This window comes from Melopsittacus undulatus, chromosome Z (genome assembly GCF_012275295.1).
Source record: "Melopsittacus undulatus isolate bMelUnd1 chromosome Z, bMelUnd1.mat.Z, whole genome shotgun sequence".
In the NCBI taxonomy this organism is placed as follows: Eukaryota; Metazoa; Chordata; class Aves; order Psittaciformes; family Psittaculidae; genus Melopsittacus; species Melopsittacus undulatus.
In genome coordinates, this window is record NC_047557.1 from 79722444 (window position 1) to 79748362 (window position 25919).

At 41.0% G+C, this 25919-nt stretch overlaps 1 protein-coding gene across 1 annotated transcript in view; it reads right to left on the reverse strand.

The window, feature by feature from the left end:
• Positions 1-24669, reverse strand: part of MCTP1 (multiple C2 and transmembrane domain containing 1) — a 271275-nt gene extending 246606 nt beyond the window's left edge. Inside the window, exon 1 of the mRNA XM_005145967.3 lies at positions 24106-24669. Within this exon, the coding sequence (XP_005146024.3) occupies positions 24106-24669 (564 nt within the window). The remainder of the gene's footprint in view (positions 1-24105) is intronic.
• Between the last annotated feature and the right edge of the window lie 1250 nt (positions 24670-25919).

Below are 25919 nucleotides of genomic sequence, written 5' to 3' on the forward strand. Positions count from 1 at the left end.
GCAATGCTTGAAGGAAAAAAAAAGAAAAACAAACTCACTCTGTATGCTTTTTAAAATATTTTTTCTTCTTTGCTCACAAGGGATTAGCACACCACAGACTTATTTTTAGGCATTTTTCTTCAAGTATGTGAGCCCTTATTTCTTCTTTTTCTTCCAGAAATTTGATAATGCATAGTACATAGGAAGGTACAACATTTTTCTGACCTTCAATTTTAGCAGTTTTCTGCTACTAGAGGACAATACTTCCTATTAAAAGAGAGACTCTTTCTGTTGTCCCTTCCATAAAAAGCAACCATTCTTTCACTTTTCTGTAAGTTCTTTCATTTATTTTTTGCACCTAGATTTTGAATAGTATATAGGAAGGCAATCTCCTTTTTTTACACAGGTATTCTACACAGCAAAAATCCCTGCAGTGCCACATTAACACTCTCATACACTGATGAAGTAAATCCTGTGAATTTCTACTTCTTGCTCAAATAAAGTGCAGGTGAAAGTGAACTTACCCACAAAAAAAGTTTTAAAAGAAATTCATATCTAGGATAGCTATTCAGGGAATTCACTAAACAGTCAAATGTGGTCCACCAAAATATCAGTTATAAGATAAAGTTTGCAAACTGTTAAAAATCTCAGTTCCTCAAAAGCTTTATGTGAAAATTCAATCAACAGAAGCTGGTACAGTGGCTTCTTTCCTTCTCTCACATTATTTTCAGATAATCCTTCCACTGACAACTTCTTTACAACATTAATTAAGCTGCCTGGCTTTTAGTAATGCCTTGATAAAGTCTGTTGATCTTTACTGTACACTTTACAAGTGTCTCCAAGGGAAACCTCACATAACACCAGAACTTGAACACTTAATGCACATACCTTGCCTCACATAAATAGCAAACACAAGTTTAGTAAGTCTGATACGGTAGCAGCAGGAAGTCAAGTGTTCTGTAAACAAAGGTAAACAAAGCTAACATAACTAACACCTGCCTGCCATTGAAGTTAAGCTTTTTAATTTTAAGAATTATTTGTACTGCAATGCTTATTCATAATGTATTACAAAAGTACACCAACCTAGAAAAGCAAAAGCCAACACATCTTGCTTGACGATCAGCTAACTTATCAAACACGCCTTAACAGAAGAATGTGCTGACCTGTAACAAAACTTTTATATTGTTTACTAATTGTGCTCGCTTGTACAGTAAATTCTGAGCATGTTTCTTACATGCCACACTTGAGTCTCCTTCTGCTGGACAGACCTGCAAAGTAGCATACAGATAATGGATATGGAGTCCAGGTCAGGAGGGCTGCTCTGGCAGACCTGTACACCTCTCCCCAGAATCCCAACCCAGAGCACAGCACAAAGAGCTCCATTAGCTTGAAACCCTCCTCTTAAGCAAGTAGCCAGAACTCAGAGGGTAAGGGCAAAGCCTATGCTTCACCATTCTCAGCTGCCAACTCGAAACACACTGTATTTGGAAAGCACAGAAGGACAATGAGGCATTACAAATATAGCATCAGAAACAAATAAATAAGCTTTTTCAAGAGTTAAAAATGTCAGATGCCATTCTACGAAGGTAGTTTGAAAGCTGATTTTTCTACTTCAACAGAAAATCAAAAATCTGTCATTGTCAGACTGCAGCACATTCCCTATTTCTTCCATCTGGTTGCTGCTGAGGGGAAGTCGTCAGGGGCCTCACCAACAATCCCACATCTACTCACTCACTGAGGAGTTCTCAAGATTCCACCCCTCATTCTCACTGACCTGACTACTTCAGAAGGATCCATACTGCCTTACTACTCAATTGACCTACTTGCACAGATAAACCCTGACCTTTTTATTTCTTGTTTTACTCAAAGAAACACAGAACTTGCTTAGAGATTCTGATTAAAGTAATGAAGAAGGTCTGAGATAATGACTTAAGCTATCTTCCAGTTCCTACATTCCTAGGACATGTTCATACCCTGAGCTACTTTGGGTACTGCAGTAGCTCCACAACAAGAGACAACACAGCTATGTTAAAGATTGCCATGAACAAATGCATTAGTCCTTTTCAAGGCAGGTCTTTTCTTCCCCCAGACATAAGCACCTATTGCAGTAAATGGATGCTTTCACTCCACAACAGCATTGGGGGTCTCTTTCCTGTGCCTCACTGTACAGAAAACATTACATTCCTATTTAACTTACCATGCCACAACAGCCTCTGGCTTTATCTGCAAAAGCTGTGTTATAAGTACCTGTGTCAGTGATTTTCAATAGAGGCAAATCTCACCATTTCGTGCTCTGTTGCCCCAAATATCCAGGCTTTGGTTTTAAACAGAAAAAAATTAATTTTGACCAATTACTACCTTTGTCTATAGTTCAAAGAGTAGTGCAAGACAAAACAATTTATCTCACTGCTCCTTTTCCTAGATGGACAGGATGAAACAATACCTTAAATTTATACCACCCACAACATAAGAATAGTTAGGCAAGTAAGTCACATTCGTGGACACAATGCAGATGTCTTCCACACTCTCCACAGTATACAGAAGCCAGAGTCAGCTGTCACCTTGTAAAGCATCACAACTATCTTTTAATGCCAGAAGTAGTGCAGCAGCATTTATAGAGAGCAACTAACTGCAGCTGGTCCTACTGCAATCTGTATTACTCTGCAGACACAAGCGAGGTGTAAATAAAAAAGTGAATATGCATCCTACAAAGCAACAGGAAAAAATATCCACTTGATGTGTAGCTAACAATCATAAAGAAAAACATGTCAGAATTTAAAAATTAGATAATGTTGCTCAAAATCCTTGGGAAAAACACAGCCATATTTTGCAGAACAAACAGTTCAAATCCAGAAGCAGCAGCATGACCTCATCAGCTCCTCCAGCTGACCTGGCTCATTAGGATATCAACTTTGCTAGTTTTGATTACAATACAGACAAAAAAAACATTGCTCATGGCCAGCTGGTATCAACTAAAACAAGACACATGGCATTATTTTCCTCTATCCACCATGTGAAAAATCTGTTAATGTCTGTGAAAAATCTGTTAATCTCTAGAGACAGCAAACTGTCTTAGCCTTGAAAGGAACAAAATAACACAAACGTTTTGACTCAGTAGATGAAGGCAACTCAGCATCTCGTGCTAGAGACAGTTACAGCAATTTTAAATTGTTATGTATGATTAAAAATTTAAGGTTTATTTTCTTTTTTTTTTTAATAACATTCCTTGCCTGCAGCCTCTGGTTCAAAATGAGTCTGCACAGAGAACTGGAAAATGTCCTTGTATCACAGGAACAGGAGACTGGTAGAAGATTAAGCCATATATCCTTTTTTCAGACCACCCTGGAACATACTAGATGAATGCCTATACAGCATCAAAAGATACATCTTCAAAAGCTAGCAGAATAGAAACCAGAAGAAGCAGGTAGAGCTATTTGGGGGTTTTATATCTGTACTGCTTTGATTTCATTTGATTTCAGTGCCTAAGCAATGCACTTGTATCTTTTTGGAACACTTTTTATATTCAGCAAGAAGATAAACCTAACAGAAACTAAATGAAGGCTCGTAGAATCTGAAAATAAAATGATAGCTGCAGCTAACCTAAAAAAAAAAAAAAACACCAAAAAACAAACAAACAAAACCCAATAAACACAACAAAGACAATTGCTTTGATCCCATTCTCAAAGCCTGAACATGCACCGTAATCTTTGGAGTGATTTGTAAAGATTTTTAAACCTAAACTATTTAGTTACTTTCACTGTATGACATTCCTCAACAATGATTAGGACTGAGAAAGAAGAACCAGGTTAAGAGGACACTGAAATGGAGTTTGTATCAGCTACTAGCCTGAGCAGCTGAAGCTGGAAACACAACAGCAACATTCAGTGTAGTTAAACGAAAGCCAAGGGACTCCTGAAAAATGCCTCATTTAGGGTGACTACAAACCAGAAGCTAGGAACTGATTTGGATGCAGCTGTATGTGCACATGGCAGAAGCAGTCACAGAAACAGAAAGCCAAGGTGGCAGCCAGAAAAGAGTAATGCCTAGCAGATCATAAGTATCCTTGCTCCTGTAAGTAAGGAAATTGTTTCCTTTTTTTTTTTTGCTGCTACTTTATCCAGCAAAATAAGAGGCACAGAAGGCACTGTTGTACATTCTGTATAAATTAACAGAATCTCACTAAGAAATAATTGACTCATGAGTTTTCCTGCTAACATCCCATGAGGCTCCAAGCAACACAGCCATCCAGGTCTAACAAAGGGTACAATTTGCACTGTAGGAGGATTTTTTAAACTGAAAGTAAGTAATTTTAAAGCAGAAAACAAGCTTAGACCAGAAAATTGTTATCCTGTGATGCCCACTATTCTGGCTTACCAGCACCCACTATGTACATGCTTTCCATTTACAGTGTTATGTGTACAACATACACAGACTGTGCGATGACATGAAGCATCACACATGGTCTGCATACATACCCACATATTCACCTGAATTACTTGCACAGCTCTGCAAGTATGCAGGGAACCCAGCAAGCACACAGATAAAGTACAGGGCATGTGATAAACAGCAGTATAATTTTTAAGTACCATGCTTGCGTATATAAATATATCCTTCTACAGTTTCTTGGCTCCTTGCAGCTCACGTTATTGTTATGGATGGATGCACTGTGATCTTTGCATTATTTAAAATTTTTATTAAGCATTTTTTCATTTTCCCCATAAACCTTCTGATAAATCACTTCAGCCTGCATAGATCTGGTTTAGTTTCCTTCCCATCCCCATCTTAACAAAGTCATTTCCTGCTTTAAGATAAATCAACCAAGATAAACCAACCCAATACCTAACCCCTGGTTAAAAAAAAACAAAGAGATCAAAACAATAAACCAAAAACCTCAAGAATTAAAAAAATTTGGACCTTTTCTTGAGATGCTTTTAACATGATGACATGCAATAATTAGTAATACTGTACAACTTAATCAGTTTTCAATGTTAGTTTGGTTAATGACTAGAGATATATTGAATGCAAGCAGTTATCTGCAGCATCTGTAGCTTTGTGTTCAGAAATCATCTAAGGGAGAAAAAGTGGTGTTAGCCTTTGACCTTGGACACACACTGACACCATCAGTTTGAAGGACTCTAACTGGACTTACATGAACTTCAGCCAGCACTTTAACTGGACTCCAAATAAAGTACTTGTGTACTTAAGCATGTGAGGACTCTGTGCAGAAGCAAATTTGGAAACTACTTACAAATACTTCCAAGACTTCCTACAAACAGGGTTTCTACCAGAGATCCCTAACCCTCTCTCTCCTCTCCTGCTTACCTAAGGAAATCCTCTACCCCATGTGTATTTTAAAGCTTTTACCCTACCTTCAGAAAGCTGGAATTCCTTTCATCTGAACCATTCCACCTCCCTCCACCTCCCAGATGTGATGCAGAAGGAGCCATATGGGCAGGTGAAAAGCTAGAAGTCACCTATGAGCAGCTTATGGTAGCTGGCAGCAGAGAAAACCTCAGCAGTTGCATTAGAACTTTGTGTCAATGTCCTTAGGATGCTATTCTTGTTTTTATGAACAAAGACACAGCTGAGACAGCTCCAATTTAAAGGTTATACCAGATGAGAAAAAAGAGTTCTAGCATGAAAAGCTGTAAAACCACACAGGAAACTGCATCTGCACTTGGTTTTCATTCCACTAAGTATTTCTACTTGCACACAAGCGTCACCTCACTCATAAGATTTTCATGAGTTATCTTTGGAGAACATACTAAAATACCTTCAGTCTGTCTATTTGGATTTACTCACAGAGTTTACGGTGGGATTTCCACTGTTGTACCACATGGGACCATATGCACCACATATTTGTTCAGTGTTAAAGATGCCTCAAATTTTATCACAGGTCTCGTGATATTCTGAGGTTTCCTTCAGAGCTCCTGGAGTCAATACACAATAGTGAAATATTAAACTTAAGTTTAAAAAAAAAAGTCTTTTTCATTACTTTCATTGTGCTTTTGAGTCTGAAGATTCAAGAGAAATCGATGTTCCCTGAAAGTCAAAAGGAAGCCTCAGAATGCATCCAAAACAAAACATTAGTTTCAATCTCAGAGTCTCTAAGCTTGTAATTCTATGAAGCATGAGTCATTCTGAAGGCTGAAGGACAGCAGTACCATGCCGCACTTCAAGATCAATGCACCGTTACCTTCTTACCCCTCCTCCCCAGAGTCCTTCTTAGAACACTCATGGCACTTGCAGTTTTTACTCTAAATATATTCCATATCAGGACAACACTTTTGCTCCATGTGTTTCTAAGTAACTTGTGTTGATATGTGACTTTTCCAGCAACTTGCTTGGTCTTCTCAGGGATAAACATGTAACAAACGTTTAAGAGGATTGCTGCATTTTTGCAGTTCTCATGCAGGTTTCTTTCTTTCACCGAGCCAGCAAAAGTGTGCACCACATTACACATTTAACAACCATATTGTACACACATTCAAAGTGGCTACTCCGCAAGGCTAGTAACCTTCATGTAAACAGAATAAATCTATATTTTCAGGAGCATACAAAAACAGCTTTCAAATATACAGCAAATTTTAAGACTAGGTTCTTCTGACTGATGAGCTGAATGTGATACAGGATCTGACAAAGGACATGCAGATTAGTACACTACTCTGTCTCAGAGCTAACTGGACTAGCCATACTGCTTCTCTAAGCTGTCTTAAGATCCAAGTTGAAACATTTCTGGGACAAGAAGAGTATTGAGGAAAGCAGAGGCTGCCAGGATATACAGTTGCCTGTGCAGCTTTCTTTTCTGTATCTTCTGTATTACAGACTTAACAGCTGATGGTGCTTTGGACCTTCAGCATGCAGGAATTCGTCATGTGCCAGGAGTTCATCACAAAATGACACAAATGACCCCCACAGCCCAATCCCATTACAGTAATGTAAAACAGCAGCACTTGAATATTAAAGACTTTAAGTAACTAAGAGTCACAGCCAGAAGTCTGGATTAATAGAGGCATTTTTTAAAAAATTAGGATGCATACTCCTCAAAAATGAGATAATGACAGCATAAACACCTTGAAGTGCAGTAAGTAGGATTCAGTAACCTCTTGTTTCCATTTTTAATTATTTAGAGGATGCTACTATGGCCATGTTAAAAATCTATCTTGCTCTCCTACAGGAACACCTCTACCAACTGATTTTTTCTAAAAATCAATTTCTGGAGACATACTGAGAAGCTCTGTTGTAGGTAGGTGTTCCAGAGAAGAGAAGAAATAACTGAGGATATACCTTAAAGTCTAGATGGGAGAAACACAGAAGTAATCCCTTTTGGCTCGTTCTTCCTCTGCCTTTTCCTCTTCCACATTCAGACCCTCCTACTTCCCCACTAGAACTTTTTCAAAACTTCTCATGCAATATTAGAGCTTGTCCAGACGAACATGTCCCATGTCAGGGCTGTCAGTGCTCCAAGGTGTTGCTGACCAGCAGGTCAGGAAGGATTTCCCGTGTCTCCCGTGTGGTAAACAAAAGAAAATGCTTAAAAAGCATGTCAAGCCTTGAAACAGCCACACAAAAGACTGTGCAAAGCAGGAATTCAGACACTGTAGACAGGACTTCACTTTTTTTCACTTTGAGCAGTCCTCCATCCCACTTCCCAAAACAATACAAGTAGGGATGTGCCTGCTTACTGGCCTCACCTTGCACCACCCCCTGATGGGTTGTGCTACCACAGGCCTCCTGAGCATCATGGCCCATGATGCCTTCTCCTCCCCAGACACACAGGGTCCTGTGCTGACCCAAAAATAGCATCCCCAGGAGGAAGCATCCACCCAACAGTCTGCCTTCTGCAGCCAAGCAGTACCTCCCCCAGTAGATGCTACCAGCAACGAGTTTCCCTCAATACCCCCTGCAAAAGCCATCCCTTACCAAAAAAGACACCCTCTGGGACATAGCCAAGTTATTCAGTTTAGCCCAGTCTCAGACAGGAGACTCACTATTCCAGAACTGAAGGTCTGCCATGTAGACTGGAGGAAACAGAAGAGGAAGAATTAACACCTGCCCAAGGCAGTGGCCTTATTGTACACACCAAGCATACCAAAGATTGAAGCTAGCCTTCCTTCCCATATATCCTCGCACCAGCTCAAAGTAAACTAAAACTCTTCACAGAGGTTTTAGGAATGTGTGGAGAAAATGAATCCTAGGATCAGATAACTGTTTGGGTTAGAAGGGACTTTAAAGCTCATCCAGTTCCAACCCCCTGCCATGGGCAGGGACACCTTCTACTAGATCAGGTTGCTCTTAGTCCCATCCAACCTGCCCTTGGGCACTGCCAGGGATAGGGCAGCCACAGCTTCTCTGGGCAACATGAGATAGACCCTCACAGAGAAGAACTTCTGCCTAAGAACTCATCCCAATCTCACCTTTGTCATGGTAAAGCCATTCCCACTTGCCCTGTCCCTACAGGTCCTTGTCAAAAATGAGGCATAGAAGACACAGAAGAGTAAAGGAGAAAAGTCAAAAGGCCAGATGGATTTTTCTAATGCCTCTCTCACCTAAGTCCTGGGTGGATCCTGGTGGCCACTCTCAGATGGGAACCCGTAGACCTCCTCCAGATTGAATTTAAATGGAAGTCGCAACAAGAGGAAACAGCTTGGGATGAGCCAAGTGGGGAAATAGAGATCCAGACCTCCCTTCACTGCTGCACTACTAAACAACAACCCTGATGCTCTCAGCTGTTGAAAGATACTTAAAAAAAATATGTATATGAAGAGAAAGTGAAAGTACCACTGCAGCAGGGACACACTGCTCCACTGACATGTATCTATGCAGTGAAAAGGAAAGCTGACAGCAAGTAGCACCTACACCCACCACCGCACAGCAGGCCCATCCAGTGCTACACAACTCAGGGTTCCCAGCATCTGAAGGGATGCAAAGCTACCTAAACTATACAAAATTACTTATACCTTTTTCCTAAGAGTGCTGATTCCAACAACGGATATTTTAAGTGATACTTTAGAGAGAGCCATTCTTAACAGGCAGCTGCGGAAGCAAAACAATGTGGATGTGATGCTGGAAACCATTACATTCTGCATGTCACTCTCTTGCCGCAAACTTTTGCCTCTTTATTCTACACCGCAGTTTTAACCAATTACTTGGAGCAGCTGCTCCAAAGGTGATTGGAAGTTTATGAACCATACCACAGAGATAGCTCCTCATGTTTCCAACCATTACTGTTTTGCCATCTCACTAAACATTAAGCTGCTTTTTCTTTATTTTTTTATATATAATTAATTAAAAATCTGTGTAACCCCTGCTACCACCAGCAGCTGCCAATTTATCTTCAGAGTTAAAATTCCAAGGCAGGAAAAAACATATTTTGGCTCAGCTACAGAATTTTCTAATACTTCTCATTTTAAACAGAAGTACTGCCTAACAATGAGTACAAATTACACACAAGATCTGTTGTTTCTCAAATGAGTGCCCAAGTTGGACATGTCTATATTTCTGAGCTTAAAAATGCAGCTTGATTTTTGAAACTCAGAGCCCTCATCAGCTCCATTTGTACTACACGTCACTGAACACTTCTTAAAATCAGGTATCCTACTGAAACATTAAAATACGAACAGAACATAAATAAACCAGCTCTATTTACAAAGTGTTGCATGTCTGAACAGATTTCATAGTGTCACTGGGAATAAAGAGAGTACATCTAATACTGCAAAATTGTTATATGGTATGCTTTTTTTTAAATTCAGCATCAAACAAACTGAAGTTTAATGAATATCACATGCATGTGCTTGGAATAATACATTGTCCTTTCCAACTCTAACTATTCTATGATTCTATGATTTTAAAACACCTTACTTTTGAGGTAACACATTTATGGCTTTTTGGTATACACATATCCTTGGTCCAAGGTAGAATGTGATTGGCTTCACAGTCAGTACTGAAAAAGAGCCACAGTCTGCAAGGCTGAATGGGATGGGTGTTTTGAAAATACTTTCTCTGGAGAAATAAAACTCTTTAAAACTGTTTTAAAATATTTTTTATTTGTCTGCTGCAATCCATTACCACTGCATTTTGCATGTAATGTTATCTTAAAAGAATATGTAAAAACTGCATAATACTTAGTATTTATTATTTTGAATATTCACCTGATATTCTTAAGTATCTGATAGCAAAAAAATCAAAAATCCTATGAGTCCACACTATACATTCTGATATATTATTATCATATTCCTTAATATCATAACAACATCGAATGCAAACAATAAAACATATCAAAAGAATATATACTTTAAGTATATATATTACTTAAAGTTAATGTCACTATCTTACTTGGGTAGATATCCACTAGATAGAAACAGGGAACATATTTAGGTAGACAAGAGCTTCAGCACCTCAGCAACTCCACACAACCTAGATTGCTTTTAGCCCCACTTAATTCTGCATCATCCTATCAGATGACATTTTAAGTTATAAATAAATAAATAAAATAAATAAAGGTTGTTGGTTTGGGTGTTTGGTTTTGGTTTTGGTTTGCTGGGGGTTTTTAATAGACTGTTTAAGTCATAAATAAAATGGGGAAGAGAATAAATAATTCACCACAGCACATCACTTCAGCAACAGCAGTGACACCTTGAAAATTAGATAAAGAATCCATGCACATTTGGTTGGCAAAACGTTCTTGCAAGTCATAATAGAGTTCCTTGAAAACCCAAGATTCTGAAATTTTCAAGAACAAAGGAACATTTTAACTGGCGGTATAATAAATGCATGAAATTCATGATACTTAAAGGCCTATAAAATTGGGGGAAAAAACAAAAAAAAAACAACAAAAAAAAGCTGCTCTCTAGTGTAAGTTGTCTACAAGAGATTGAACTGTTTCCGATATTTTTAGTTCAGCTCTTCCTTACAAGCCACAGCCTTTTTCCTAAAGCTCTGTAATGAACAATCACAAAGGAATAAATTAGGAAGATTAATCTAACTCTTCAATTCAGCTCTGACCTAAAAATGCAATGATTTTGAATTTATTGAGATGAAATGTACAGCATTCAGAGCAAATCTTCATAGGCCATTGGATTAAAAAAAAAAAAAATAATCTATGTACCTTCTGTTTCTCAACATACAGTAGCTTGGCCTACTCCTATTTATTGCTATTCCATATACTTAGTTTTCACTTAAACACATTCCAAATCAAATCCAAAAATGTTAGCTTTATTCCAAATTTCCAAAGCTATGTACCACCATTTTTACTGGTGAAACATCTCCTCAAAATTAAGTTCTGTACTTAAAAAAAATAAAATAAAAAATTGCAGTATGGAACTGTTAATTGTTCTTCAGTATTTTCCACAACAAATGCTTGCAGTTCCTCCTGTGAAAAACCTGAGACCAAAATTAAGTTTCGCTATGTCTACTGCATCATTACTGGCAATAAAAATAGTTACCAAGAATAGAATGCTCTTTTTGTCCTATTAAATTAAATACTAACAACCAGCATAAGGGGTAATTCAGGCCAAATTTTGGCTGCCAAAGATGCAGAACAGACACTAGAGAAATCTGCAGGCAGATGGAGATTTCTTTGAACCAATTCTCTCCACCAGCTTTGGCTTCCCAAAGCAGACCACCTGAAACAGGAGGTCAGCACTAGAGGGATCAATTCACATGCAAGGATGGAGGCATAGGAGAAGGCTTCTTGCACTCACTCTGGTAAAAACAGTTACAGGAAAAGAGACATGTTTGAGCTTAAGTATGTGCACTTTTACAACTGAGCATCCCAGAGAAGAGGTGCATCAAACTGCTCAGTGCAGATTGAGTGTTTTCAGAACAGTCAAAGCAGTCCAAGCACCACAAAACCATGTAGCTGGGCTGCCTTGATCACCTAGGAGACACTTTATCAAGATATACAAGGGTCATGAAAGGGCAGGAGTAATACATAAACCCACAGATAAAAAGAAAGGCAACTGCAAGTTTCTCCAGGAGGAGGAGGAGATGGACTGTAAAAATAAATCAGTGGCAGTTCAGAAGTCTTTCACAGTTTACCAGTCTGCAACTGGCTTGTCACATATTGCTGAGGGGGTGTGATATGCTGGGCTATTTTTTGCTTTTTTTCACCTCGTTTTCACTGCTAAATGATATTAAAACAGAGATAAATACAAATACTGTCTTTTATGTGCAAGCAATTGAAATTGCCATAAGGCTGTTTGTTAGTCATGACACAGGTAAGTGAGGCAGTCTGACAGTCCAAACAAGAAGGCAGCAGTATGTTCTCTCCAATAAAACACAATTTAAAAAATACATCAAAATTTGAGAAGCTAGATACTAAAAAAACAAAAAGAAAGGCTTTGTTCCAGTGGGTAGCTCTCTACAGACAAGTGGAGGGGAAAACCAAATAATGTTACAGACATCCACCCTTGACAAACAACAAGCTGAAACATTAAAATTACAACTAAAGCTTCCTTTAGCAAAATGCTCTGGAAAAGAAAACTACTCATCCATGACAGGAGAAGCTTCATCTGGGGGCAAAAAACATTAAATTGTACAGGGTAAATTGTACAAGGTTTTTTACTTAAACTGTTTACTTTTAGATAATGTGCACACACAGGAAGAAGTGTTTAACCATCACAAGTATCACAACCTAATAAAATATGTAGGAACAGTTATCAGGAATTGCTTACATTTTCATGGTAAATAGGTAAATTAGTTATCACTTTTCATTACTTTGTTATAAAGCTAACAATGACAACATTGAAAGTTGTTTTTTTCTGAATGAAGATATTTTGAGTAAATGAAGTAGGCAAGTCTCTAGCATTAACACAGAAAAAAAGCCTCTTATAAAGCAGGTAATAGGTTTGACTCTCAACTGGCTATGCACATGTCTGACGTCACATGTTTGCATCAATTCCTAACAGAGCACTTCAGTGATATCTTAAATAAAACAAAATTATATTTTCATTTTCTTAACATATAGAACCTACTATACAAAAGCAAGAGATTATTTCACCTATCTTGTAAACTGGTACTGAAATGGTAAGGCAACTGTTTCCTGTAAACAAGATTTTCCTTCAGCACAATCTCCGTTTTCTTTCCTGCAAGCTATAAAAAATTTCAGTATCATCTTGCACAGAAAAGTGAACCAAGATCTCTTTCCTAAGCCAATTCTTGCTTCATTTCATATTTAGCATTTTTTATGAAAGGAAAAGAAACAACCAAAAATGCCCAAAACAACCACCCTGCCCCAAAACCCAGAAACAATTAAAAAACAAGTATCTGTATCAACAGTCTTAATTCCTAGGTGATAGATTTGTTTGTTCATGAGTCTTCTACAACCACTGCCTCTTTAATTTTTCCTTTAGAGTAGCACATCCTTAATAACAGACACACATCCCTGGCTGTGTTCAAGGCCAGGTTGGAAAGGGCTTGGAGCAATCTGGTCTAATGGAAGGTGTCCCTGCCTGTGGCAGGTGGTTGGAACTGGATGAGCTTTAAGCTCCAGTCCAACTGGTCTGTGATTCTATGAAAATGACTATCCAGAAAAGACTCTAGCTTAGCAGGATGCAAGAGATGAGGATTTCACTAGTTTCTGTATAGAAAGGTACTGAATCAGTCTCCCAGCTCCTCTATAGCTAGTTCTATGTCTTATGACACAACGGGGTGGGAGGCAGATCATCACATGATGAAAAAGACAACTTTTCCAAGTTTCTTGTAGGGATCCCAGTCTCACTGCTGGGCAGTGCTTAACAGTCTATCAAAACAAGGACATAGATGCACTATTTTTTAGCCCTGAAGTTCAGACAGAAACCTCTTTGGGGCTGCTCAGACTGACATGACCACAAGGCAGACTCACTAGCCCTTGAGAACTCTGAAGTCAAAGACACATCTAAATGCTTTGAATGCCTACTACCAGGGAAATCCTTGGACAGAAGTTCTTGACTAGCAGAACTAAATGCCTTATACTTACTTATGATACCAGTATCCCCTGAGCATGACTTAATTAGACCAGACCAAATCCTGAGCAGATATGAACTGATCCTCTGCCTTGTATATCACAGAATTACACCCATTAACAGCAGCTGAGGATCTAACCTTACACAAAAAATAATTCCATGTAATTACTAAGAATAGTAAGTAACATAATCAGGTCAGGCATAAAAGGGAGTTCTTTAACCCACAGAGAATAAGCAGAAGTCACTTAAATTCAAAAATATTAAAATGCTAATTAACTTTTCTTCAATTGCCTGCTAAAATGATATTGCTCCATTTTGTCTGTGTTTATTCTCCACCTAGATCAACCACGTGAGGAAGGAAAAAGAGAAAAAAGCATACAGACCGAACTTGATGTAAACCAAGTCTGCCTGCAGCTACAGACCAGGAGATAACCTGCAGTACATCTCCAAATGCACAACAGCATCACAGGAGAGAACCACTCTGAAACAGAGAGTCCATAATTTCCATGCCTCAGTCTAGGACCATCAGAGGCTTAGCATTCCACTGTTAGTGCAACTTTTTACTTATACTGGGGAAAAATAAAAAGAGGGGGGGAGGGGGGGGAAGGAGAGGAATGGTAAAAGTATGAATCATGTATATTAAGCAAGTATCACCTTAAATATACGGTGTACATCTAAATTACTCATCATATTTTCATTCAGATAACCCACACCTGAAGTAATAAAACTCAGAAAGTAAAGCAAATTAAGATAAATCCTACACAATGTAAACAAAACTTAAGATATGTAGGCTGGAGAAGAAGGGCAAAGAAAGAGAATCACTCAGACTGAACAACAGAGTATTAGAGCTCATGAAACACAAAGATCCATGGAATTCAGAAATTCCAGATTAGATGACTAATAAAACCTTGTAAAGCTAAGGAATCAATTTCCAGCATACCAAAACAAACCTGTCTAAGTTACACCACACCTAACATATCTGCAATCCCAGATGCAACACACCATATACTAAAACACAGCTAACACCTCACAGCCAGTGTGTCTTCCCACACAGAACCACAGAGCCATGCACCATATGTTTTCTATTTGAAAACCAGGCAATCAAAGCATCCTCCTGCTGTAACAGGGGAAAAAAAATAATTAAAAAAAAAATAAAACAAGCTCCCCCCTTTTCAAAGGAAAATCCCCTTATTCTATAGATCATTTCAGAAATGCAGATCTCCTAACACATCAAGATGTTTAGATTGTTTCTATTGTTATTCCGCCTTAACTCCCAGGAAACACTGTAACATAAATTTGTTCTGCCTGAGAAGATTAACTGTTACGTTGTATCGTGAGCTACATTTATTAGCTGAATCTTTGAAATAAATCTTATAAATATGATAAACATTGAAATTCCCAATTCTTGTAACTCAGAGAGGAAATTTTATGCATCCCACAAGGGTTATATTATGAATATACACTTATGCCTTCACATTTCCTGGACTCCAGCTGACTCCCACATGGCATTTGTGGGTTTTTTTCATTAGAATGTAATAGAAAAACAAACTGCAAAAGCCAGTTCTTGTGTCATAGAACATTATTCATTTTAATACTGTACTGGCTACAGTAATACAAAACACTGAAACACCCAACTAATGCCAATAATGTTCAAAATTTAAAAATTGAGTTACTGTAACTGTAACAGGATAGAAGAAGTCTGTGCCATAAAAGGGAATAAACCTTTAACTATAAGAGTAAGGGTGTCCTTAAAATGAAAGGGCGAAGCTTCACTTCCTACCTTCAATTAACTGACCTCAGTAATACTTTTTACTCTTCATTAAGCCTCCTAGAATTTCAGACTCTCTGCAGTGCACGAGAATTTGAGAATCATTTGAGAATCATTTCTCACCCAAGAAATACAACAGTAGGAAGTCAGCATTTTCTTTTTCCTGCTGGAAAGATTTTGTCTCCTCTCCCCAGAATCAGATGGACTTTGCAAATTTTATTATTTTTTAGCCAATGCATAAGTGGGTAGAATTTTCTTCTTCTGGAGACAAAAAATTAAATCTAAGAGTTCCGTGGAGGTAGTTCCATTTTCTGGACAGAGCACAGGAGCACAACTGAAAATTGAGTCCTGTCTGAACTGGACAAGAATTAGTTTCTGGAAAATGTCTCAACTTCTTTCCCACACATTGAGTCTGACAGCATACAGAGAGCCAGCCCAGACTGAAACTACAGTTCAGTCAGTGACTTCTGTTGTGTGCTGTCTTCTAGGCTCCAGAACTGGGTAGAAAAGGCATGGAAAGAGAATTTGGCTCATAGGAACCAACAAATGCATTAGCTATAGTTCCCCATCTCTTATAATTACAATGACTGCAGCATATGCCACCCTAACAAAACACAGGCAACAGAAAAGCGTCTGGGTTCTCATCTCTCTGGCACTACACAGAACATTCTCATATTTGTCTAAAAACTCCGTAAAATATTTATCAATAGCTACAGGGCAGTCTAGCTCCTGATTTCATAACACACATGAAAAGCAGCAAGCACCTCCCTGGTGCGGGCATCACTTACGTGAGAGATATGAAACACAACTCGCACAAGGTGAAAAATCAGTAAGGATACTTACTAACTGCAAGGTACTGAACAGCTTATTTGGTTTTTCTGCACAAAGAATCTGTAAGGCAATTTAATTGTATCCTGTTCATCAAATGCTTGCAAGCCTCCAAAGGATTATTCATCTTTGCCTAGCATGCCTGGGGACTGGAGCACCTCGGGTATGAAAATGGACTGAGAAAGTTGGGGTTGTTCAGCCTGGAGAAGAGAAGGCTATGTGAAGACCTCCTAGCAGCCTTCCAGTATCTGAAGGGGGGCTATAGGGATGCTGGGGATGGACTCTTCATTAGGGACTGTAGTGACAGGACAAGGGGTAACGGGTTAAAACTTAAACAATGGAAATTTAGATTGGATATGAGAAAGAAATTCTTTACTGTTAGGGTGGTGAGGCACTGGAATGAATTGCCCAGGGAAGCTGTGAATGCTCCAATCTCTGGCGGTGTTCAAGGCCAGGTTGGACAGAGCCTTGAGTGACATGGTTTAGTGTGAGGTGTCCCTGCCCATGGCAGGGGGGTTGGAACTAGATGACCTTAAGGTCCTTTCCAACCCTACCCATTCTATGGTTCTCTGATTCTACAATCACCCAATCACAAGCACAGCAGATACAGTAATATGAATGCTGCCAGATCAGATACATCAAAACCAAATGGCATCCTAAAGGCAACTTTGTATGTAAATAGCACTCAGACTTTCACGGAAAAAAAAAAAAAAATCTAATCTGCCTGGTTACATCTCATGACTCATTCTTGAATGTGATTTTCTCAACAGCTGTAGAACTTCCCTGGAATAATAAACGAGTAGAGCAAAGGTTTGAACACTGCAGCATCTCACAGACTTGCTACTCAGTTTTACAGAGCATCATAACAATGCCAGTGGTCAAAAGGGTAATTAAACAACTGACAAAATTGTGTTGTTGTTTTTTTTTTTTCCTGGAAAGAAATTTACTTCCTGCCCTTTCAAATGGGCAGAGGGAAGCCTGAGGAAAATTACAAAGTGATGAAGAATTACACATATTAAAGCAAAGCTTGAAATACAGTGTTTCATTCAAAAGCATGCAGCTGTTACCTCTGGATTTTTTTTTTCAGCAACTTTTGATCTTAGTATGAAGGAGGTACTGCAGAAGTAGGGAAAATAGGATTTGGTCTAAAAAATAAAATAATAATAAAAAAAAGATAAATCTAAAAGAATGAACTGGCAAGAATGACAGAGAATATAGGCTGAAGGGAGGAATAAATTCTGCTCACAGAGGTTCAAGTTTCCCAATATCAGAATGAAGAAACAGTTCAGAGAAAGTGTTGCAGATAATTTAACATTTTGACAGCTCAACAAAATCTGTCCCAGTGTTCGTTGAAGCTCCCTTCCTACTGAGAGCAAAAGCTCTAAATGTGTTTCTGCTGTGCCATTACCTGGGCTCAATATTGTCTGCCATTCATGGCGTGCATTTCACCTGTGAAAAGACACATTCTCAGAACACCATGTCTGTAATTCAACCCAGATTTTTACTCTGTTACACTTCCGGGCCTGGAGATATCATCTATCTTTCTGCAGTAGCAGGATGCAGGGGGAATTGCTTTAAACTGACAGAGGGGAGATGCAGATGATATCTCAGGAAGTTCTTCCCTGTGAGGGTGGTGAGGCCTTGGCACAGGTTGCCCAGAGAAGCTGTGGCTGCCCCATCCCTGGCAATGTTCAAGGCCAGGTTGGATGGGGCTTGGAGCAACCTGGTCTAACGGAAGTAGTGCCTGCCTATGGCAGGGGTTTGAACTGGATGACCTTTAAGTTCCCTTCCAGCCCAAACCATTCTGTGATTATATGATTCTAATTTGAAGTTTCAACAAATTAAATCTACCACAGATAAATCTTGTGGAAATTCTGCCTTCTTGCACAAGGGAAAAGGAAAACAATTCTTTTTTAAACTTAAGCTTCAGGGCTTACATTCCCTGAAAGATAACACAATATCTAAGATCTAGAATTGATACTAAAATTAGTGATAAAAAGTCAAATTCAGTCTTCAGATCAATGCAGAGTCCTCAGCTACCTAACCAAAGACCTTGAATTCCAAGAGGAAAAACATTATGATACTTGGCTCTATTAGTGTGTTAGTACCACATCACAAGACAAAACAGTTAAATCAGTACTACCTACAGACTTGGGTGCTGAATGACATACTGGCAGTCTTAAAATGCTTTTAATCATATTTTTTCTAAATGCTAAAAAGTACTTCTTATTGCAACAATATAGTAACTAATAGGTCTTATTGGTATGCCTAATAATTTTCTGCATTCAACACTTCCAACAAGAGGGAAAGAACATTTCTTGGAAAAAAACTTAATGCTGGAACCATATTTAGATGTTTGCCTTTTTACATTTAAAAAGTTTAACACAATTCAGTAGGTTATGAGATACACATGTGAAGTACACTGAAGTAACAGAGTTTTGTCACAGTCACTTGAAATCCAGCTAAAATCCCTACAGTGAAATTCAATCACTTCACAACAGGTCACCCAGTAGAAAATAAGCAGGGTTTTATTCCTTCAGTGCAGGTATTGTTTCAATTTCTCTCCACCAACCATCTATTATTCTCAATACCATTATTTTACTATGAACAGCTTTGCATATAAATAGTAAAAGCAGGGTGGGAGGAGGAGATAAAGTAAAGCTTAAATGAAGTAATGGATAAACATTAAATTAACAGCTGCTCCTAGTTAATTTTAAAATAGCTAAATGTCTCACATGAGGATAAATGTGAATTGGCCAATTCTGAAAAATGATGCAGCTGACTGAAAACTCTGGAGAGATTCTTCAGTTAATTGAGCAGAGGTTATTCAAGAATTCTGTTGTGCCCTCTCTTGACTTTCCTATTAGCTATATACATACACTGTACTAACATACTGTAAGGTTGACAGACTGGTCAGAAGCTGACAGAGTACAAGAAACAGTTTAATGCTTCTCAAGCTGCTGAAGCATAAACCTTTTTATCAGATATTCACATAAGGACAAAACAGGGCAGTGCAGAACATCCCCTGATAAAATCTGATGTATAATTAAACTGAAAAAGCAAACAGCCTTAAAAGACTGCAACAGCTTTCTTAAGAAGAAATTAGCATTTGCAACAGCTTTTTACTCCTGCTTGCAATTTCTATGTAATTTCTATTAACAAGCTCTAGTTTCTTCTGATCCAGCCTAAACATTCAGTCATGTACTTACTACCCGTGTGTCAGTGGCCAGATCCCCAAAATCAAGTTTCCTACTGTTTTCTGAAATGTTGCCCATTTATTCTCAGAATGCTGCTGGCCTCAAATCATGCTCCAAAACCTGTGCAAATTAGCTTCTCTCTGACTTTCCTTGTTTTGTATTCTCATTATCTCAGGAAAATGTAATCTTGACAATCAGAAGTGTTCGAATTTCCTCACCACCTTCATCTTTCCCACTGCAGCATCTTAGAAATCTGAAGTAGCAATTAAGATTCTCTTGGGTGGCATTATCTGTGTAGCTTTTCACTGACGTTTCTACCTTTTCTTTTGTCTTTATTCTGTTATTTTGCTTTCACTGGCTGGATCAGTTACTGAGACATGACCTGCAAAATACACCAGTTAGAACAAACAAGCCAAATTTTCCCTATGCAACTTCACTGACTCCAGTGGCTCTATGCCAGATACAGATTTGTTCTGGTACAGACAGAAAAAACGTGCATGGTACGCTAATGAGGCTACCATTGGCTCTGCATCCCCCTCCACACCAAATTCAAGATTCTTATCTCTTTAGGCTTCCTCACAGCTCTACCTCTGCTCTTATTCCACCACTACTCCTTCTCTGCTTGCATTTCATTGCTACTCCTCCTTTTCTTCATCCCACACATCTCAGTACAACACCATGTTCCTCTCCCTGGAAGTGCAATCTCTCTCCACACCACCCAGCTCACTAAACTCCCCGTTTCCAGCAGACCCCTCTCATGTGCCACACCCTCTTACACCAACTTCATTGAGCAATATTTTCACACCATTGAGAAAATGGGAGAGACACTAGATCTGGATAAGTATCTCCAGTGCAGCAAAACTAATGAAGCTTCATTTCCTATGACTATGCATCTAATGGTTTAGTGGCAGCCCTAGCCTTCCTTCACTCCTCCTTGCAGTAAGCTCTCCCACAACTCCAATATATTCACATAACCACAAAACTAGAAAAAGACAGGGAGGGAAGCAGTTAAGAACCTGTCCACTCTTGAGCTTAACAGATCAACAAGGACATAGCTAAAAAAGACAAATCATTATGTTGCAAGGAAACCCTTAGGGAACCATGCCCGCATATGTTTTCAGTGCAGTTCCCAGACTGCATCTTGGACACCTCTTCAGCCAGGAACCCTCTCCCTGAATGCTCTTCATGTCCACTGTCAATTCAAGATGACATACACTCACACCACTGTTCTCTGATTAAGATGTTTAAATACTTGTAGGTTCCCTATTACTCCAAATCTTAAGAAATAGTGGTATTTCCACCCTCCTGGTTTTCACTACACAATTATGATACACTGCAAGTAGCATAAAGCTTTCCATGCAAAGCAGCATCTCACATGGGAAAAACGCCATGCTGGCATGGGCACTGCTGGGTAAACCCAAGATCCTAGTGGTGAGGCAATGCAAATTATTAGCTCAAATGGGAAAAAAAAACATGGGAAGCATGTCCAGAGCTGGAAGTCCCATGAGCCACAAAACCCCTGGAGGGCTGTTGTCACCTCCTGCCCATGAAACACTCCCCTAGGCTTCCATCACCCTTCACTCCCTCCCTCCAGTGTGCAGAACACATACTGCAGCTCTCAGCTGCATGAAGGCGGCTGCATGCCACGTCTGGGGTTAGGAAAGGTTTGGCCAAGAATGTCTGATATACAGCCTTTGGAAGAGGAAGGATGATATTTAATTTTGCTTGTGCTAATTTCTTTGTCCTAAGAAACCATATTTGGCTACTCTTTAAAAGGAACCTTGTTTTTCCTGACAACAAATACAGTACTTATGATACCCTTCTCTCCCCAGATAGACTACTCACTGTATTTACTTGAATTATATATAGTACTTGAATAGACACCCTATTCAAGGACACCTGTGAGAAGTATCCAGTCTTTGGGGGAGAAGTAGATCAGCATTTACTGCCGAAATGTAATGGTTATTCTTTGTGTAAGACTCCACCCATAAACATGCACCTTTACTCAAACCAAGACACTAATTCTATTCACTGCAACAAACACTTTATTCACACCTAAGAAAACCTGGCCTCTGATAGATTGCCCATGTCCAGTGGAGTATCGTTTCATCATATTTTAATTATTTCAAACTACTTCTGAACTATGCCAAAGAGTATACTGCAAGATTAAATCCACACAGAGTACAGCAATTTACATGGCAAGTCTTCCAATCCACCTGTGCTCCTTTTCACTGATGACAACTGTACTATTTCAGCTTAAAAGCACAGGAAATTTGACTTCTCCTGGGATTTTATTTTTCCCCACCGTCTCCCTTAAAACATTTAGTAGGTCTTTTTGTGTACATATTTGCTAAAAAAATCAGTTTAAGTGTCGATCTGAAAGAGGCGGTAGCCTTTGTTTGCCTTCAAGTTTTAAATACATTTTAAAGCAAGCTGTAATTCTACTGCTGTTTTACGTACAGATAATTTAGCCTCATTTTTGTGATTCTGTTACTTATTAGATTTTTTTTTTAATCTTTGGACAGCTAAGGCTGCAGGGCAATAAAAATAAAATTAAAACAAAGAAAAACCAAACCCAAAACCAACTTTCAGGACAACTTTGAAAGTCTGTGCTGCTGTGAGTAAAATCTGGATTTTCAAAAAGTAAATTATTCCAAACTCACTATATGGAGGCACAGCCCAAGTGCTAGAAATACTAGAAATTGCTTGGAGGAACTGGCCATAATCTTGCTAATTAACAACATGTTAGAAAGCTTGGGTACCACTTTGTTTTGATCAGGAGTATTCTTTCCAAATGTTATGACTGTACCTTGTCCAAAACAGGAGTAATACCTTCACAAGTAAATAAAAATTTACATGCTTTGTGAATAAATGTGCTGATTCCCTGCTGAACACAATAGAACAGCACTGAAGAGAGATACATATTTTCTTATTTATTAATTGCTAGATGTAGCAGTGTAAGACAGAAGAACATCCTGTAGTCCCAAACAGTAATATTTAAAATGTAAAATACAATTTCATGAGCCACGGGTTGTGGGAAGAAAGCAACTGACTACTCTTTACTCTAACACTTCTTAAAATAATCCTACCTCAAGAAGCAACCACCTAAAACATTTACAAGCATGATTTATACATGGGATAAGCAAGGCAGTTTCTGACAAACTTGGACATAAAGTTAGGTCTGGGTCCCATGTCTATAGATGTGAGCACTGGACTCTGGAGAGGGGCATGACAGTCCCTCAAGGGATGCTCCAAGTCACTGCAGAAACACAACTGGCTCTTCACTAGACCATGATCCCAGGTTTTGTCACCAAGTATACTCATACAGCTTGATTGCTTATTTCTCCCTAATTATGACAGAAGACAATATATAATTATGTGTATTAGTCAACTTTTCCTGCAAAAAGTGGATGGCTGCTTAGAATTACACAAACTCAGGAATGATTCACATGTTTGCTCTTTTTCTCTTAGGAAATTTATTGCATGCTTCGGCAGCCCCTACCAATTCTAGCTTCATCACTTAATTTCAAAACTGACAGTCAGAAGACCTATGGCTTTGTATGCCACCTTTCCTGAGAGATAAGGGAAGAACAACTACTTTATCAGCCTGAACCCATGGCTGTGTGTGACAGCACCTGGTACTTTCTGGAAAGTAGTTATCTGTTAACTAGTGGAAGTCGTTTAGGTGTCCTGCAGAAATTAAAAGAAATAATTATTCAAATTTGGATAATCAGGCAAGAAAAGAGTGGAGGTTATTTGAACAAAAGCCAGCCTAGATGCGCCAAAGACAAAAACCAGCAGTGCAAGGCCTCACGGACACAGAATGTCTCTGGGGACAGGTGTGAAGTGAGGGGACCGGCTCTGTGCGCTCGACCCCTTCGGCCTTCGGGACTCCCGCTCTCTGCACGGTTTACCGTGGGCAGCTCTGAGGGACGAGCACCCAGCACTCCGCAGCGCGCCCACGACATGGCCGCGCCACACCGCCTGTCACGACAGACACCGCCCGGCCGGCACCCTGGCCCAGCCCCGCAGCTGGGGGAGCTGTAACAGGGCGCCAGCGGCTGGCAGCGGCTCTGTCTAACGCGAAGGGGCGCTTCGCACCAGCGGGCGGGGAACAAGAGTCAGTCTGGGCCTCCCTCCCGCCTACGCCTCCCGTTCTCTCACCTCGCTTCACCTCACCTCCCTGCCCTTCCCCGGCGGCCACCCTCCCGCCACCCCCTCCCATTCTCCCACTTCATCTCCCAGCCCTTTCCCAGCAGCCGCCCTCTACTTCGCCTCTCTTCCCGCCTCCCCTCCCCGGGACCACCTTTCCGCCCCGCTCCCTGCTAACACCCGCCAAGGGCCGCTTGCAGCGCAGCCCCGCTGGGCGCGGCGACGGTTCGGCACTCACCTCGCTGCCGTCGCCGTCCTCCGCCCGCTGCTCCTTCCTCCTGCCGGTGGCGGGTGAGCCCTGCAGTAGCTGCTCCAGGCAGGCGGTGCTCGGCAGCGAGGAGCTCTTCTGGTGGGACAGATGAGCTCCGGGCCGGCGGCCTTCCTTCCCGCCCGCGGGCCCCTCATCCCCGGTGGCGGAGTCGTCTCGGCGGCCGGGCGGCGGCCCCTTCCCCTGGGGTAGCAGGTGCTCCCGCAGCCGGCGCAAGGCTGAGCTGGATTCGCCTCCCGGCTCCAGCGGCTCGGCGGCTGAGCAGCAGAGGTTGGGCTGGGAGGACGAGAAGACGCGGTCCAGCACTTGCCTCCGCCGCTTGAAGCCGCCCCACTTAGCGCCGGGGAGTAGGTCCCCCTTGCCGCTGGCCGGCGGCGGGGCGGGGGGCTCCGCAGTGCGGCGATCTGCTGCCACCCGCCCGCTGCCGCTCCGGCTTTTGCCCCCCAGCTGCAGGTTCTTCCATAGCCTGGCCTGGAAAGACACCGCCGGCTCTGGCTGTCCCACGGCCGCCCGGGACTCCTTGCCTGGCTCCATTCGCCTCCTCCTGCTGCGGCGGCGACGGCAGCAACAGCAGCAGCCGAGCCCGCTGAAGCCTGGCGCCTTTACTCCGGTGCGGGGCGGGCCGGAGCGGCGCCCGCCGCAGGGGACGAGCGCGGGGCTCCGCCGCGCCGCCCCCAGCGGCACGGCCGGGGTTGCTCGGAGTTGAGAATGGGAGAACGAAATTCCGTCCTCGGGCCTGCCGGGAGGGAAGTTTGCCGCCGTGAGCACCCCCAGGGAACACGGCGAGGAGCCCTGCTGAAAAGTTAACGGCTGGTGTGGAGCGGGCTGCCGGCGGCCCGCCTATGCACATATATATATATATAAGTGTGGCGATGCGAGGACATAGCCAGAGCGGACCTGCCCGGCCCCATCTCCACCTCTTTGTGTCCGTGACAGCCGCATCGTGCGGGAGGCAGAGGGCAAACGGCGCTACTGCAGTTCCGGCGGAGCCGGCGGTCACTCGGCCTTTGAGTGAAGGGGCTGCAAGCACCTGCCCCGACTCCTGTCTAACCGGTTCGACAGGCACAGGGCGAGCACGGGCACACGGCAGGGAAGCACTGGCCACTGGCCCCGGGGTGCTTGAGGGGAACTTGCCCTTTGGTGGTTCTGGTATCACTGCCCGGCCCAGCGGGTTTGTCAGGAATGCAAGGGGGAAAGAACGTCAGCTCATCCGACGCTGTTTCGTTTCTTCAAAAAACCTAAAGAGACTGGTAATAATTGCAAATAATCATTTTAACTGTAAATAATCACATTGTTTTCTCACCGTAGCACACTATTCTAGTGCCCACATCGCTGCATTTCATATGCTTAACACTGAAGTTTCTTTTTAAATAAAAATAACAGCAGCAAGATGGGTTCAGAACAGGTTTATACACTCCTGAAACAAATTGCAGTGAAAGAAATCCTAGAATCCCAGGTTGGAAGGGACCTCAAGGATCCTCTGGCCCAACCTTTCTAGGCAAAGCATGGTCTTGACTAGCTGTCCCAGCACCCTGTTCACCCACATCTTAACGATGTAAACTGCTGGGGCATATCCTGGACAGACTATTTCAGTGGCTGCTCATTCTCATCGTGTAGAATTTTCTGCCTGTGCACACTCTGAATCTCCCCAGGTGTAACTTGTGCCCATTATACCTCCTCTTTTTCCATAGGGCTCCTTGTGAAAAGTGAGTCTGCATCTTTCTTGCATGGCATGAGCCATACCTTTACGCAGTGTAATTTTGGGTTTTGTTGCAAAAGTCGCT